This window comes from Coregonus lavaretus (assembly GCF_964263955.1).
Source record: "Coregonus lavaretus genome assembly, chromosome: 13".
In the NCBI taxonomy this organism is placed as follows: Eukaryota; Metazoa; Chordata; class Actinopteri; order Salmoniformes; family Salmonidae; genus Coregonus; species Coregonus lavaretus.
In genome coordinates, this window is record NC_140000.1 from 8230702 (window position 1) to 8249213 (window position 18512).

General features: G+C 43.8%; 1 protein-coding gene across 1 annotated transcript; it reads right to left on the reverse strand.

Annotated features, from left to right (window-relative positions):
* Positions 1-211: 211 nt before the first annotated feature.
* Positions 212-15814, reverse strand: LOC311139383 (threonine--tRNA ligase 1, cytoplasmic-like). The gene is made up of 18 exons (XM_084174252.1): positions 15658-15814; positions 14949-15130; positions 14195-14309; positions 13920-14041; positions 9677-9785; positions 9295-9359; positions 9074-9152; positions 5929-6075; positions 5558-5656; positions 4151-4317; positions 3902-4064; positions 3206-3343; positions 2707-2784; positions 2507-2607; positions 1712-1813; positions 1497-1569; positions 555-669; positions 212-425 (listed from the first exon to the last, which is right to left on the reverse strand). The coding sequence occupies exons 1-18, from the start codon at positions 15739-15741 to the stop codon at positions 283-285; spliced, it is 2082 nt and encodes a 693-aa protein (XP_084030378.1). The 5' UTR covers positions 15742-15814; the 3' UTR covers positions 212-282.
* Between the last annotated feature and the right edge of the window lie 2698 nt (positions 15815-18512).

The following is an 18512-nucleotide window of genomic DNA, read 5'->3' on the forward strand; positions in this document are numbered from 1 at the left end:
TTAAGGAGTATTAACAACCAATCACAACTGTTGCCTGAAAACCCTGATAAGACTCCTAAAATGGATGTCTCTCCAACCAGTGCTACACAATGAAACACTTACATACACAACAGCCCCATTAACATGACCATGTCCATAATGATAGTTACACACACACGCATGCAAGCACAGAGAAAGAGTGTGTTCAAAAGACATCCAGAAGAGTTTTATAAATTAAGATATTATATTTTATTACAAAAGTACAGTGAGCAATTCTTCATCCACAACAGGTGTGTGTGTGTGTTAGAAGTCATCCAGGTTGCTCCGTGTGTCTCGTAGGTGTGTGAGTGATGCCAGGACCTCTTCTGTCGGTCTCCTCCCTAGCTGCTTCCCCCCTCTGGTCCTCACACTTACTGTCCCACTCACACACTCCTTCTCTCCTACCACTGGACACACACACAGAACACACACGGAAAGAGAGAAATAAACAATTCTTGAATTAACATGTTTACAAGCGGTGTGAGTTAATTTAGAATCTACAGTAATCTCATCCGTGATCACCCACGCACTCTTACCAAATATGTAGTTGTATTGGGCCAGCTGTGCAGAGCGGATCTTCTTATTTAAGGTGGCACCCTGGTCATCATCCACATCAGCCATGAAGCCGGCCTCGCGGAACTGTCTGACCACCTTAACAAGAGCAAAACACACATCACTCGCAGTGGTGGTAGAGTAGATAGGAACCAGGCTACGGTAGAATTACAGTAAGGACGGCACCTTTTAAATTCCACCCTGAGGGCCGAGACTCTGGTGGCTGTATTACCTGTCTATGTATCATCATGACAAACCCCAGATCACCAGTGTTGATACTCTCCTCCCCTGGGGCTACATATACATTACATACAGGAGGATGTATCGTCAATGTTGTGACTGCCAGGCTATTTACAAGACAAGTCTAGAGAGAAACAGGATCCGTGTCCTGATAAAGGCCTCTGAGGCCTTGTCTATATTACATGTCATCTGCTGGGTCTGGTCTTAGCTGCTGCTGGCTCATTAATCATGTGACAGATGTAACTTGCAGAAAATATTGATATGTGAGTAGTGGCATGTACGTACCTAGCTGTGTTTCATTGTTGGTTCCTATGTGTTAAATAAACTAAAACCTGGTCACAAAAATACCCTCAAATCAAGTCCTTCTCAGAGTCTTGATGAATGGTGTGTGGGTACAGTGTTTGGATAAGCCTTTGATCTTTGGAGTCACTGAGGGGTACAGCTTTTGATGTGTGCTGAGTGATGTTGTGTTTGGTCACGTGTATGGGGGTTTGATTTCAGCCTGCAGTACAGGGGCCATGTGTATCATGTGTCTGAGAGCTGGAGTGCTGATCTAGGACCAGGTTCCTCCTGTCCATGTAATCTTAAGTATTAAGATCCAAAAGGCAAAACGGACCCTAGATCAGCACTCCTACTCTGAGATGCTTGATACATACAGCCCCAGATCTGATATGATGAGTACTGACCTGTTGCGCATACGACTCACTACCTCCCCCTACAGGAATAATCATGACCTGCGCTGGAGACAACCACAGAGGCCTGAGAGAGACAGAAGGGAAAGAGAAACTGAGTGAGTAAGAGGAAGAGAAATGTGGGTAACCAAAACATTGAAACTGTATCATTTTAGATGAATGGGTCATATCAAATCACAGATGTACAAATGGACAGACACTCTTCTCACCATTTCCCCCCAAAATTCTCGGCCAATATAGCGATCATGCGTTCCAGTGATCCCAGAACAGCTCTGTGGACCATCACTGGTCTGTGGGTCTCTCCATCCCTCCTGAGAGAGAGAGCGAGAGAAGGTGAAAGAGAGCGAGAGAGAGAGAGAGAGAGAGAGAGAGAGAGAGAGAGAGAGAGAGAGAGAGAGAGAGAGAGAGAGAGAGAGAGAGAGAGAGAGAGAGAGAGAGAGAGAGAGAGAGGGGTAGAGGAGATGGAGAGGAGGGATTTGCATGAAGAAAATAAACTGGTGCAGCATGTGCTTAATAATGAGGCTCACTTCAATCTTTTAAAGCTACAATCTGCAGTTGAAACAATAACAAAGTGGACACCCCGCCTCTGTTTCGGTCAAAAGCTAAGGGATGGGCCAGGAGAAATGTAACCACTCTGAAATTCAGAGCTATGGATGCAAGGACCATGATATAAACATTTGTTTGAAACATGTTTTGTGGCTGTACAGTGTGTTTACTTTTATGTTGTTTACAAACATTGGCGTAAAACAAGCTTCTATTTGGGGTTCTGATGGGGTATGACAGTTGAACGAAGAACATGAGGCATAACATATTCTTCAAGAATCAAATTAGTCCAAAAATGGAAGTAGCAACTAAGGATTCTAGCTTTAAATTCCCCTCAGTCTAATAACAATGTTTCCAACCACATGCAATCCAATTACATGTATCAGTTTGATAAGAGCAGAAGCTGCATCAGGGAACATCCCAGAACACACAGGTTAAACTGACACAGATGACTGACTCACCCCACATACTGAAGGTCAAATCTGATTGGCAGCTGGAAGTCCAATTGGATGGTGGCACACTGGTGCTGTCGACCAATGGCGTCCTTGATCTGGATGTCAATCTAGGACAACAGGAAGATGTGGGAGTGTGTGAGTGTTAATAACAGGGCTCTGTTCAGGGGGGGTGCAGCGTTCAGACAGAAGGGTCTTGTGTAACTGACCTTTGGCCCGTAGAACGCTCCATCTCCTGGGTTGAGCTGCCAGCGCTCTCCAAACTGCTGCAGACTCCTCTCCAACTGCTGCTCAGAGAGAAAGAGACAGAGAGAGGTAGAGAGAGGAGAGCGGGGGGACAAGAGGGAGGGGTGGGGAGTGAAAGAGGGAAGAGGGGAAGAAAGTGGGAAAGAGAAAAAGGATATTATTTCTTCATTGAGCTTCTCTTCTCTTTGTTCATTTCCTGAGCTTTTCTCCACACAGGGAGAGGCAGGGAGCATAGACAGCAGCCACAGAACAGACAGGGCTTTGACTTTCTGTCACATCCACATGGCCATATATCAACACTGATTGGATAAGTGTCTCTCATTACGTGATGTCATTATGCTTACAGTAGAGGAGGCTATGTACTGTGATTTATAGACCTCACTTGTGGGCCAGTAAACACCCATTTACACAGCTGGCTCTGTGTACATCTGTCTGTATGGTGTGTGTGGTGTCTGTGTGTACCTGCTCAGCGTGGTCCCACAGTGCAGGCTCCCCCAGGCAGGGTGTAGGTCGGGTGGAGAGGAGACAGTGGAAGGAGAATCCAAACACTCGATAAACACTCCTCACAAACTCCAAACACGCTACGATCTCCTCCTCCAACTGACAGAGAGAGAGAGAGAGAGAGAGAGTGGGGGGGTGGGGGGTAGGGAGAAAGAGAGGCAGAGGAAGGGATTGGGGGGCAGGAGTACAGCCAGATAAGGAGAACAGAGTGGTGGAGACAGAAGAATAGAGAATGTAAATACAATATTGTAAAATACATTATAAATAGACAGATGTGAAACTGGAGAGTCCAGGGGTTAAGGGTTAACTCAGAGATGAGTCCAGGGCTTTAGGGGTTAAGGGTTAACTCCGAGATGAGTGAGGAGGAACAGTTGATTTATTGACTGTTCCAGTGAAGTGTTCCAGTGATTGGATTAGCCAGAGTGGAAAACAAACCTCACAATATCATGTGAATCAGTGTGTGTATAAGCGCAAGTGTGTGTGTGTATGTGGTTTAATGGGATAAGGGGGATCATTGGGGGAGTCAGGGATACAATCCCACTTTCTCCCACTGTCTGCTGTCCTAGGACTTTCCGGGGTGGAAAATGAGAGACAAATATCCAAAAAGGTTAAAATGACAGGAATTGTCTTTGTGTGTGTGTGTGTGTGTGTGTGTACCTGTTCAGGAGTGCAGAAGATGTGTGCGTCGTCCTGGCAGAACCTGCGGACCCGGGTGAGACCACCCAGAGCGCCGGACAGTTCGTTCCGATGCAGAGCCCCGAAATCGGCCCAACGCAACGGGAGCTCCCTCCATGACCTTACACGCTGCTCAAACATCAGACTGAAACAGAGAGAGGTGTTCGTGAGACGCCCTGACCAATGTGTGGGGCTGAGAATGAGAGAGAACGTAAGTGTGTGTGTTCTCACCAGTGTGCAGGGCAGTTCATGGGTTTGAGTGCGTAGGTGTGTGTGTCACCGGTCACAGTGAACATGTTTTCACTGTAGTGTTCCCAGTGACCCGAACGCTCCCACAATGCAGTGCTGTATAGAGTAGGGGTCACGACCTCATTGAAGCCACGCCTCCTGTACTCAGTCTGGGTGGGGGCGTGGGGTCATGGAGAAGGGGGGAGAGAAAGGGAGGAAGAGAGAGATGTAACAACTTAATTATTACAGACAGATTTATTCTATGTGTGTGTGTGCTTGTGTGTCATCCATGGTTATTTGGAGAACAGACAGTCACAGTGTAGTAATTGGGGTGATTTCCTGACTACTGACCACAACAGGAGTGTCCTGAGGTTACTGTCAGGGTAAAGATGTCTGAATGAGCGGCTGTGTGTGTGTGTGTACGCGCAAGCGTACTTTGCTGATTGTCGTGGCCATTCTATTCTAAAATCATAAAAAAATACTAAGGGTTTGTTTGTAAATTCACTTGAGTGCCAGAGCGCGCTCTGGGCGTTCGTAAATTCAGAGCGTTGTCAGATTGTCCGTTCGTAAATTCAGAGCATCTCGCTCTCGGAGCGTTCAGAGCGCACAATGGACGCTCTGGCCGAGGAGTAGGGTTGATCCGAGCGTTCTGACCACACAACGGCAGTCAAGCACCCAAGCTAACTGGCTAACGTTGGCTAGCTTGCTAGCTACTTCCAGACACAAATGAGAGAACACTCACTCTGACCATTTCACTCACCCTAGCAGAGCTGGTTAGGTTGTTTTCATGTTATCAAGAGCGTTGGTGACTGTAACTGTGCTGCTGGCAACAATTTACTTACGCTTTTTTTGCCGACGCTTACTGACACAGATCATATTCGACGGGTGTTGAGCGTTCGTAAATTTATCAGTTATTCTGTGCTCTGGCACACTCAGACGAGTGCTCTGAAATCGGAGTAGATAGCCAGAGTGAATTTACGAACTAAGCGTCAACCAAAGCGAAGTTGGTAGAATGTTTGAATTTAGAATGTTTGGTTGATAAGAGTAACAGGACTCCTAATTCAAGTGAATGATTTCACCGTTCTATTCACTCTATTTCTATGCATTTAACACTATCCGATAGGCAAAATACAGATAGATAACCTTTGAAAACTGGGCCCAGGAGACCAGTGGGTTTTTTCTGATGAAGAGATGAGAAAAACTACAAGCCATTCCGGGGGTGTTGGAGTTGGCTGCAGAGATGGGCTTCCTGTGAATCTCGGATGTATTTTGTAGAAGTAGTAGCTAGTAAGGATTGGTAAGTATAGTACGTTTGTGTGTATGTTCCTGTCCATTTTATATTTTATAGCAATAAAAATAAATAATTCCAGCATAAAAATTGTGATGCGTCTTTGTGTGTGCGTGTGTTACCTTGATAAAGTCAGTGAGTGTGTTGTAGATGTGAGCTCCTTTAGGCAGGAAGAAGCAGCTTCCAGGACTGACGTCATTAAAGAAGAACAGCTCCTGGTCCTGGAGGCAACACACACACACACGTTACCATATCAGTATACGCTCCATTTTGGAGACACTGTAGCACATGCCTCACAGTTAGCCAAGATGCTTAGCTAGCCTACTAAAATAGTTTAGTTCGCTAGTTAGCAATAGCTTCTACACTATTCTGCTAGCTACAGTAGCGCTGCCGTGCCAATAATAACCAGTCTCCAAAAAGGACGGGTGTCTCCAGTTGTTTATATTTCTATGCGTATTGGACCTAGATCTTTTTTCTTCCCTCTCCACCTCACCTTGCCAATGCGTCTGTGGTCTCTCTTCCGTGCCTCCTCCTGTTCCCTCTCCCACTCCTCCCTCTCCCTCTCTCCTGGGAAGGCCACACCCATCACACGCATCACACCTGACGAGCCAACAGGATTGGTCAACGTTACGGGAGACACCTGAACAGCGAGAGGGGGGGGGACAGAGAAGAAAGAGAGAGTAGCAGAAAAGAGAAATATACTGAACAAAAATATAAACGCAACATGTAAAGTGTTGGTCCCATGTTTCACGAGCTGAAATAAAAGATCCCAGAAATGTTCCATACGCACAAAAAGCTTATTTCTCTCAAATTTTGTGCACAAATTTGTTTACACCCGTTAGTGAGCATTTCTCCTTTGCCAAGATCATCCATCCACCTGACAGGTGCAGCATACCACAAAGCTGATTAAACAGAATGATCATTACACAGGTGCACCTTGTGCTTGGGACAATAAAAGGCCACCCTCAAATGTGCAGTTGTGTCACACAACGCCACAGACGTATCAAGTTTTATAGGGAGCGTGCAATTGGCATGCTGACTGCAGGAATGTCCACCAGAGCTGTTGCCAGAGGATTGAATGTTCATTTCTCTACCATAAGCAGTCTTTTTAGAGAATATGGCAGTACGTTCACCCAGTCTCACAACCGCAGATCACGTGTATGGTGTTGATTGGGTGAGTGGTTTGCTGATGTCAACATTGTGAACAGAGTGCCCCATGGGGGCGGTAGGGTTATGGTATGGGCAGGCATAAGCTAAGGATGGACAACGAACACAACTGCATTTTATCGATGGCAATTATAATGCACAGAGATACCGTGATGAGATCAACTCTATGCGAAGGAGATGTGTCTTGCTGCATGAGGCAAATGGTGGTCACACCAGATACTGACTGGTTTTCTGATCCATGGCCCTACCTTTTTTTTTTAAGGTATCTGTGACCAACAGATGAATATCTGTATTCCCAGTCATGTGAAATCCATACATTTGGGCCTAATGAATGTATTTCAATTGACTGACTTCCTTACATGAACTGTAACTTTGAAATTGTTACATGCTGCATTTATATTTTTGTTCAGTACATATAGGGTATGTCCCGGCCATCTTTGTTCCATAGCCGCCATTTTGGAACCACTGCTCTACAGATAATGGGTAGGGGCTGCGTTTCCCCTTGGGACAATAGAGATCGACAGGATTTAACTTGGCGGGGGCAGGAAACTGGCCACTACAATCACAACATCCTGCTTCTGGTATTGTTTCAATGGCTATTGCTCTCCCAGCATGGAGAGTGGAAATTCCATTCTGACCAGTACAACACCAGTATGGAAATTCCACTTTCCCCAGCACAACACAACAGCATGAAAGCAAATAGTAGTGCTGAGCGATTAACCAAACAGCTAATTGACCAACGTCGGTTCAATTATTTGAATTTCATTTAATTCATAATTTCTTCTGTGAGCTCAATGCAGTTTCTCTAGAGATAAATCAGATCATGCCTGAACTGTGCGATGTAGTAGGGAGTTGTAGTTTCCAACAGGCCAATATTCTACATAGTTTAGTGCAGAAAACATGGTAATTAACTAAAATGACCATAATCCATTGCGCACCCGCCTACTTGTCCGGTTTGTGTGGAGCAGACATATAGAAAAGAGAGAACGGGCGATCGAGAGTGATAGAAAGCAGTTGCTTCGCCAGGTATCTCTACCTGAAAATACATGATCTAAGTGATTGATAGTTGGTATTCAGCAGTCATAAAAGCACATCTTATTTACTTTGAAGAACTACTAAAATAGTGATTTAGACAGCATAGGCAGCAGCTCTATAGAGATGAGATGATGACTTGGAATGAAATAATAAAGTCATCAAATAAAACAAATATTTTATGAAAGTAAAGTAATGTGAATAAATGATGGTTAATAAGTGATAAGCAGTAATGGGCATTCACTACCATCATAGGAATTGTATTGTGTGTTGTTACAGCATTCAACCCACATAATGCATAGTGCATTTAATATCAAAAAAATAAATAATGAAACCGAAAAGCGCAATTATTTTTGTAGAATCAAACTGAAACCGAACAGACCTCAAGCACTAATTGCTCAGCGCTAGCAAATAGGTCATGGTTGACATCACGGGTTAGCATGCTACAGCTCTAATGCTTCTAGGAAAAAAACAAGCAGCGTTTTGTTCCGCTTGTCTTCAGTGTGTCATGTTGTTCTGACTTGTTAGTCTCCAGTGCATCATTTAACTGGCCAGTGACTGCCAAGTGACTGTCAATTACCAGTAAGGAATTTCCAGTGTGACCAGCGCAGTCCCACTATACATTAATATCAGGAAGAGGTCAGAGTTAATGGCTATATTGCATGGTAATGTCACAGCCCATGTTACGAGTTAAACAGTAACCAGGTTTCCATTCAACCTTTTTATGCGAGTAAAGTACATATTGGATAATAAATGTCATGACAGGCCAGACAGAAACAGCACATTTCTCTGTAAACTTTCCAAATGTAGACAAAACAAAATACACTAGACAAGGTGGGATCTTTTTGTGTCTGTAAAATGAATAATGCGATAAAATTAAATGGCGGTGGAAATGCTTTTATGCGCAAATATTTATATAACAACCATCATATCGAAGTAAACTTGGAGTCACGTGATGACAAGTCTATGTGGTCCTCCCACTATGACACGTCGGGAAAGCATGCAGTTTATTAGAGTACAGATGAAATAAGTTCTAATGAACTTCAGATGGTGGTGAATGCAAGGTGATGAGCTTGATGCTCCTTTCAAATTGTATCAAGGGTCTGATGCTTGGCTGCCGTTTACAAATAAAAATAACCTCGCTCTTTTGTTCATAATAATCTCATCATGTAAGCTATACCCGCACTGTATCTGCCAGCTGTTGGCTACAGCACACGTGCCAATGCCAGAGAGGGCACATTCGCTACATTGTTTGTGACAAAACCATCAGTAGAGATGAAAATGCGATGGAAACCCATTTAACTTGTGCTTTCTTTAATCCTGTACATTCAGTTTTACGTCCAGCGTAGTTTAGATGTCATGAGGAGAAGACAAGAACTGTATATTCCTCACTGAACTGATATACAGGCAGGGAGGCTGACACACACACACACACGTACCTGCAGCATCTTGAAGACCTTGAGGAGACCAGTGTGAGGGAGGAGAGGACCATTGCAGACTCCTATGCTGTCGCCACACCTGACCCACACACGGAACAGGAAGAGATGGATATGTCATCCTAGCGTACAGTAATTTCTCTTTAAAAACACAGACCATGACTGTAGCGTTACCATGTGGTGAGTATGTGTTGTATCAGGCTGTGAAATGTTGAGCAACAAACCTGTACACTGTGACAGTAGGACCACTCATCTGTTCTTCAATCAACTGGAGTCTCAGAGCTCTGTCCTAGATGACAGAACACACTCAGTTAGTACACACACACACACACACTATTGTATCACGGCCACACCCCTTGAATTAGAGACATTCCTAGATGATGACCATTACAGGCAGTGGTTAAAGACAACACATGTAAACAGTCAATTCCAGAAGCTGCTACAGGTAGGAGCCGAGCAACACACCTACATTCTAGAATACTGTGGGCCATAACTGTAATGCCAGCTAATGTCTCATCTAAATGGCACCCTATTCCCTATATAGGGAAACAGGATGCCATTTCAGATGCAGCCAATGACAGACAAACAGAGCCAGTGACCTCTGACCTGGAAGAGCTCTGTAACTTCCTGTGTGTTCAGCTCCAGTCTGGAGAGAGGAAGCTTCTGGCCAGCGGCCTCCTTGCATCTCTCCTCCAGCTCAGCTAGGGACAGGGCACTGGGAGAGAGACCAGGGGTTAGTACTGCTTCTCTCTCTGTGTGTGTGTGTGTGTGTGTGTGTGTGTGTGTGTGTGTGTGTGTGTGTGTGTGTATCCATTTAAATTACAGGTTGTAATGCAACAAAATAGGAAAAACACCAAGGGGGATGAATACTTTTGCAAGGCACTAATATTTTTTTTACATAAAAATATATATATATATATATTAGTGCCTTGCAAAAGTATTCACCCCCCTTGGCGTTATATACATATATATACACACACAGTTGAAGTCGGAAGTTTACATAAACCTTAGCCAAATACATTTAAACTCAGTTTTTCACAATTCCTGACATTTAATCCCAGTAAAAATTCCCTATTTTAGGTCAGTTAGGATCACCACTTTATTTTAAGAATGTGAAATGTCAGAATAATAGTAGAGAGAACGATTTATTTAATCACATTCCCAGTGGGTCAGAAGTTTACATACACTCAATTAGTATTTGGTAGCATCGCCTTTAAATTGTTTAACTTGGGTTCCCACAATATGTTGGGTGAATTTTGGCCCATTCCTCCTGACAGAGCTGGTGTAACTGAGTCAAGTTTGTAGGCCTCCTTGCTCGCACACGCCTTTTCAGTTCTGCTCACACATTTTCTATAGGATTGAGGTCAGGGCTTTGTGATGGCCACTCCAATACCTTGACTTTGTTGTCCTTAAGCCATTTTGCCACAACTTTGGAAGTATGCTTGGGGCCATTGTCCATTTGGAAGACCCATTTGCGACCAAGCTTTAACTTCCTGACTGATATCTTGAGATGTTGCTTCAATATATCCACATAATTTTCCTTCCTCATGATGCCATCTATTTTGTGAAGTGCACCAGTCCCTCCTGCAGCAAAGCACCCCCACAGCATGATGCTGCCACCCCCGTGCTTCACGGTTGGGATGGTGTTCTTCGGCTTGCAAGCACCCCCTTTTTCCTCCAAACATAACAATGGCCAAACAGTTCTATTTTTGTTTCATCAGACCAGAGGACATTTCTCCAAAAAGTACGATCTTTGTCCCCATGTGCAGTTGCAAACCGTAGTCTGGCTTTTTTATGGCGGTTTTGGAGCAGTGGCTTCTTCCTTGCTGAGCGGCCTTTCAGGTTATGTCGATATAGGACTAGTTTTACTGTGGATATAGATACTTTTGTACCTATTTCCTCCAGCATCTTCAAAAGGTGCTTTGCTGTGGTTCTGGAATTGATTTGCACTTTTCGCACCAAAGTTCATTCATCTCTAGGAGACAGAACGAGTCTCCTTCCTGAGCGGTATGACCACTGCGTGGTCCCATGGTGTTTATACTTGCGTACTATTGTTTGTACAGATGAACATGGTACCTTCAGGCGTTTGGAAATTGCGCCCAAGGAGGAACCAGACTTGTGGAGGTCTACCATTTTTTTTCTGAGGTCTTGGCTGATTTCTTTTGATTTTCCCATGATGTCAAGCAAAGAGGCACTGAGTTTGAAGGTAGGCCTTGAAATATATCCACAGGTACACCTCCAATTGACTCAAATTATGTCAATTAGCCTATCAGAAGCTTCTAATGCCATGACATCATTTTCTGGAATTTTCCAAGCTGTTTAAAGGCACAGTGAACTTAGTGTATGTAAACTCCTGACCCACTGGAATTGTGATACAGTGAATTATAAGTGAAATAATCTGTCTGTAAACAATTGTTGGAAAAATTACTTGTGTCATGCACAAAGTAGATGTCCTAACCGACTTGCCAAAACTATAGTTTGTTAACAACACATTTCTGGAGTGGTTGAAAAACGAGTTTTAATGACTCCAACCTAAGTGTATGTAAACTTCAGACTTCAACTGTATGTACAGTTAACACCTGTTAATTGAAATGCATTCCAGGTGACTACCTCATGAAGCTAGTTGAGAGAATGCCAAGAGTGTGCAAAGCTGTCATCAAGGCAAAGGGTGGCTTCTTTGAAGAATCTCAAATATAAAATATAATTAGATTTGTTTAACACTTTTTTGGTTACTACATTATTGCATATGAGTTATTTCATAGTTTTGATGTCTTCACTATTATTCTACAATGTAGAAAATAGTAAAAATAACGAAAAACCCTGGAATGAGTAGGTGTGTCCAAACTTTTGACTGGTACTGTATGTATGTACAGTGGGGAAAAAAAGTATTTAGTCAGCCACCAATTGTGCAAGTTCTCCCACTTAAAAAGATGAGAGAGGCCTGTAATTTTCATCATAGGTACACGTCAACTATGACAGACAAATTGAGGAAAAAATTCCAGAAAATCACATTGTAGGATTTTTAATGAATTTATTTGCAAATTATGGTGGAAAATAAGTATTTGGTCACCTACAAACAAGCAAGATTTCTGGCTCTCACAGACCTGCAACTTCTTCTTTAAGAGGCTCCTCTGTCCTCCACTCGTTACCTGTATTAATGGCACCTGTTTGAACTTGTTATCAGTATAAAAGACACCTGTCCACAACCTCAAACAGTCACACTCCAAACTCCACTATGGCCAAGACCAAAGAGCTGTCAAAGGACACCAGAAACAAAATTGTAGACCTGCACCAGGCTGGGAAGACTGAATCTGCAATAGGTAAGCAGCTTGGTTTGAATAAATCAACTGTGGGAGCAAATATTAGGAAATGGAAGACATACAAGACCACTGATAATCTCCCTCGATCTGGGGCTCCACGCAAGATCTCACCCCGTGGGGTCAAAATGATCACAAGAACGGTGAGCAAAAATCCCAGAACCACACGGGGGGACCTAGTGATTGACCTGCAGAGAGCTGGGACCAAAGTAACAAAGCCTACCATCAGTAACACACTACGGCGCCAGGGACTCAAATCCTGCAGTGCCAGACGTGTCCCCCTGCTTAAGCCAGTACATGTCCAGGCCCGTCTGAAGTTTGCTAGAGTGCATTTGGATGATCCAGAAGAGGATTGGGAGAATGTCATATGGTCAGATGAAACCAAAATAAAACTTTTTGGTAAAAACTCAACTCGTCGTGTTTGGAGGACAAAGAATGCTGAGTTGCATCCAGAGAACACCATACCTACTGTGAAGCATGGGGGTGGAAACATCATGCTTTGGGGCTGTTTTTCTGCAAAGGGACCAGGACGACTGATCCGTGTAAAGGAAAGAATGAATGGGGCCATGTATCGTGAGATTTTGAGTGAAAACCTCCTTCCATCAGCAAGGGCATTGAAGATGAAACGTGGCTGGGTCTTTCAGCATGACAATGATCCCAAACACACCGCCCGGGCAACGAAGGAGTGGCTTCGTAAGAAGCATTTCAAGGTCATGGAGTGGCCTAGCCAGTCTCCAGATCTCAACCCCATAGAAAATCTTTGGAGGGAGTTGAAAGTCCGTGTTGCCCAGCGACAGCCCCAAAACATCACTTCTCTAGAGGAGATCTGCATGGAGGAATGGGCCAAAATACCAGCAACAGTGTGTGAAAACCTTGTGAAGACTTACAGAAAACGTTTGACCTGTGTCATTGCCAACAAAGGGTATTTAACAAAGTATTGAGAAACTTTTGTTATTGACCAAATACTTATTTTCCACCATAATTTGCAAATAAATTCATAAAAAATCCTACAATGTGATTTTCTGGAAAAAAAATTCTCATTTTGTCTGTCATAGTTGACGTGTACCTATGATGAAAATTACAGGCCTCTCTCTTCTTAAGTGGGAGAACTTGCACAATTGGTGGCTGACTAAATACTTTTTTTCCCCACTGTATATATGTGTATCCTCATTCAGACAGGTGAAAAACGTGGTGGGCGTGGGAGAGTCAGAAAGTAGGTGAGACTGTGGCCTCCTTTCAGCTCTCCTCTACCTAGCTCAGGGGAACCTACTGAGCACTAGGAGACTGGGTCAGAGGTCAAAGGTGAAGAATGAGAGGTCAGGGTCCCTGTTAGAAAACAAATGCATCCCTCCTTCCTTCCTTCCCTCCCTCCCTCAAAGTAGCTGTTCTGGCTTAAAGGGGCGCCACACGATGAGGAGATGGTTAGTGGGGTAAAATGTATGCACGCATGACTAAGTCGCTTTGGATAAAAGCATCTGCAAAATGACATATATTATTATAAATTATATTATAAAGAGAGGGAAATGTCTTACCTGTTCTCCAGGAGGTGGTCACAGTAGAGGCCAGACTCTGACACGCCCTCTCTGCACACCTCTGCCCCAAACACCCCCTCTAACACCCCCCCCACTACACACGCTCCTGTCCTCCACACCGCCTGGGGGAGAGAGGGAGGCAGAAAGGGAAAAGATGAAAGAGATGAGCGAGAGGGGATGAGAGAGAGAAGAGGTCAACCTCTGCATCTTTGACTGCTCCACATGTAAGATCTTCTATCGGGTTAGATGATTGCGGGAATGTTCTTAGTAAGTACCTGTTTGCCCTCTGTGGTGTCGAAGCCCAGCAGCTGTAGTTCACAGTCAGCCTCCAGGGGGCGAAGCAGCTCCCACAGCTCTCCATTCACCCTGCTCACTAGAGCACCTTTCACACTGCACAGACATGGAGAGTTAGAGGGTTAGAGATAATGTCAATGTACGTTTGCTTACACCTATCCAATTTGACCAAACTCCAATCTGAAAGCAAACACAGATGGGACACATAGGTGTGTTTGCTTTCAGATTGGAGTTACTAAGGCTGCGTTTAGACAGGCAGCCCAATTCTGATATTTGTTTCACTAATTGGTCTTTTGACCAATCAGATCAGCTCTGAAAAAGATCTGATGTGCAAAGCTCTGATGTGATTGGTCAAAAGACCAATTAGTGGAAAAAATATCAGAATTGGGCTGCCTGTTTAAACGCAGCACATGTGTTCTGAGGGATAACATTTTGGATAACTAGTGCTTGACCTGGAAAGGAGCTCACTGGAGCAGAGTACCGGCCCCTCAACATTTCTGCTGCTTGAGTTCCTGCACCTCTTATTGAATATTAGCTCAAAAGTATTGCAGAGTTCCTTCACCGAAATATAAACAGTACTCAAAATAAGTACCAGCAACTATTTCATTCCAAGTCAAGCACTGGGGATAACCCTTCCCTGACTTTTAGGATTCTGAATCAACACACACACACACACACACACACACACACACACACACACACACACACACACACACACACGTCTGAGAGGCTAACCGTGCGTTCTGGGCGATGAGTGAGGGTGTGGTCACTCCTGTGGTGCCCTTCACCGTCCTGCCATCAGCCAATCGGACGCTGAGGGCCTGTTCTGTGGCGCCGCTTGTCCTCGGCTGGCCCCGTCTCTCTCTGAGAGACTCAAATACCCGCACACGCTCAGACAGAGCAGGGGACGCCTGTATCTAGAGGCAAAGGGTAGGAGAAAGTAGGAAACAAGGGAATAGGAAAGAAGAGAGAACAGGGGTCAATGTGAACAACAACAATACAGACAACGGGATTATATATTATTACCATGTAATCATTATAGATCAAATCTTCACACAATATGGAATTCATAACAAAACGTATGGTATTATGATCAAACATACATTAGTAGTTGCATATTTCAGAGAGAGAGAGGACCCAATAATAAGCTTAATTGAGAACTGTCCCTTCCCACCAAACACCCCTCAAAAAACCCTTGTGGTCACACAGAGAGACACAAATTACATGACAGATTATCGTGCAGTCTTGTTTGGCCGTCAGAACACCTTCTGGGCTATTCATAGATCCATCCAATGGTTTGTCAGAGGACACGCCCACACCTGTCATAGGAAAATGTTACGCCACTGATTTGGAGAAGGCTAGCTACACAACCCAATGATACTGTACTCAGTTGGTCAGTACAGCTACATTTCATAACAGATCACGGTTTGATAAGGTTGCACACCTTGCTATAACGCCTCTGAGAGCGAAGCACTGCCCGAACTGACGGCCGACAGACGGGAAACCGTAACAGCACAGTCACGAGCATCCTTAATTCACCGGTTTCACCGACAAATTTCCATAATCATAACATTTCACACTCGTTGTCTCTTACGCTGCAAGCGGCCATAACACCGGAAGAATGAAGTTGATGGGGAAGAAAGGTGATTGGCGAGCAAGGGAAGAGGGCGGAAACTTGTGATGTAGTAGCAAGTGCGCGCACGTTGGTGAGCGTCAACAAAAAAAAGGCGCGCTCACCGTTAATTTATACATCTCAGTGGCGCCCGCTAATCTGTACTTTACATTCGGATGGATCCATTTCAGGCACACGAGACTAACTTCACAGCATCCATCTAAAACCGGCTTGCCATGAAAATGACCTGAATCTATTTAACACAGGCATGCTCAATTCCTAAATTTAGTCAAATTACGCCCAAGATCAAAAGAGTGGAGCGTTCAATAAATCCATCCCAACGTGAGTAGATCACTGCATCTGTGCAGCGCCTGAACAGAATTGATCAACGGTGTGGATCCCTGTGAGAGCCAGCAACACATATCCATTCATTGCTTGGCTGCATGAAGAGAGAGGAAAAGCAGAGAATATTGTAGCTCAGAGCACCATTATTAGGTTATTACATGCACATAGCTCAAATGTACTCGCCTGTAACGTGAGGCAGAAATTAGGCTACTTTGAACAGACTTCTGGAAGGAATAGTATGAATAGCCTATTTCGTTTACATTGTTTTAATATAAAGTAGCCTATAACTAGGATTAGTTTGAGAGACTATGTAAGAGACTAGTTGACAGTTGAGCAACATTACTGAAGTCTACTTTGAGAAGCTTTGACACTGCCATCTCATTTCGTACGTTCAAGACACCACTAAGGAGCGCATGGTTAAATGATCAATAGGGTTTCGTTATTTCATTCCACGTAAGGTATATTGGTTCCAAGCTCATAATGTTTGTAGACGTCTGTGTATAATAGTTTAAATAATTTATAGTTAACTTGTAGGTAATTTTATTTTACCGATATACAAGTAAATATAGTTTCATTTATTCTACATAAATGTAAATAACTGAAGTAAAATATACTTCAGAGAGTTTCATAGTGGTGATGTACTAACATAAACGTCAATATGAGTTTAGAGAGAAGGGGTTCTGCAAGTGACGCAGACTGGCTCGTATAAGAGAGAACATTGAAATAACGCTTGGTGGCGCTAGAGTAATTTAACTAGGGACTTAGGACCACCTGTGCAGTGTCACTGAAAACACACTGAAATGGGTACAGTCCATGGGTAGAATGCCCTTAGAGGGACCTTGGACCTTCTCCTCCAATACATTTGAGGATGGGGTGAGGAGATAGGACACGAGGAATCACAGAAAGACAAATTGAGTTAGAGCCCTAGAATCAGGTTGCCCTAAAATCCTCAGGTTACCCAAAATACTGATGACAAAATCTCATTAGGGGTAAAACTCAAAACTGATATTAGATCAGTGTCTAGGGGAAATGTCATTCTCCTTGGCTACTACATGAAATATGGGACATTATCAAGCACAATTAAATACTTGTTCACCGTCAGTATCTCATACTTGGAACCCCACCACCACACAGCTAAGAGACTTGTGTATTCTCATAGGGTGAAACCTATTTATGTTTGTATAAAGAGCATCTCAATGTCTCTCATCACATCTTTTCCTTCATCTACACTGATCTGAATGAAGTAAACCGGTGAACGCAAATACGTTTAGCACACTTTCCCCACATTGCTTTCACCTATCAGGTCTTCTCAGAACAGTATATGTGGTAATATTACAATATTATCTCAACTAACTTTCATTAACAGGACAGGGGTAATACATTTAAAGTACTGTGCAGTGACTTTGCACTGAATACGGGGTGGGTAGGTTACAGACTTCAATGCTTTCAGCGGCTCTGTGCCAGACAGTGAAATCAGAGTCAAGGTGCGTCATTCATGCAGTGGACTGGTTTGGGAGGAACTATGGATGTGACAGCAAAGACATGTGGACTAGAGCTCTGTGCAAGGATGTGAGCTGCACAACCAAGAAAATCAGTGTCAATCGAAAAGGTTGAATGCAGATGGGTATGGTAGATACTGTAGGATGGAATCACTTCTGTGTGCACACGTGTGTGTGGGTGTGTGTGGAAAACAATAAATGGTAACCCACTTCTGGGTTAGGATCTTCAGACAGTCAATAATAGAACTAAACCCACAATGGGTGTAATAGCATTGCAGTGACTACCTCAGTCTTAACCAGAGGAGGCTGGTGAGGGGAGGACAGCTCATAATAATGGATGGAATGGTATCAAACACATGGAAAACCAGGTGTTTGATACCATTCAATTTATTCCGTTCCAGCCATTACTATGAGCCCGTCCTCCCCATTTAATGTGCCACCAGCCACCACTGGTATTAACCCATATGGTACAGTACGGTCTTCATGTCAGTGCTCTGTGGTCAATGGGAGTGGTTACTCTGCCTGTTCCGGTCACTAAATCAACCCCTAGTCCCTACTACGCACTTCACGTATATGAAAGGATTGGGTAGGTGTAATACGGTAATAGCAGCACCTTGACTCTGATAGGTGTAAGCCACCTCTAGCCAATGTAATCCTCCCAGATCGACAAGTGCCTAAAAGGTAAGGCCAAGGGGTTGATTATGTATTGAATATTCATAATTGCAGAGGCTGTCTTTAAAATAAAAACACATGCAGTAGGACTCCATGGAGAGTGGTTTAAACTGTAAAGAATTCATATGAAGTAAATGCCTGGCTGTATGTCTAAATTGTGACAGTCATTGG

What these genes read in the sequence shown, in the direction of transcription:
- LOC311139383 (XM_084174252.1), bottom strand. Translation starts at nt 15,741, where the DNA reads ATGCTCGTGACTGTGCTGTTACGGTTTCCCGTCTGTCGGCCGTCAGTT. An exon ending in CTCAGAGGCGTTATAGCAAG is followed by an intron (nt 15,131 to 15,657) that starts GTGTGCAACCTT and finishes CTTTGCCTCTAG; the next exon opens with ATACAGGCGTCCCCTGCTCT. An exon ending in TGTGGGACCACGCTGAGCAG is followed by an intron (nt 2,785 to 3,205) that starts GTACACACAGAC and finishes CTCTCTGAGCAG; the next exon opens with CAGTTGGAGAGGAGTCTGCA.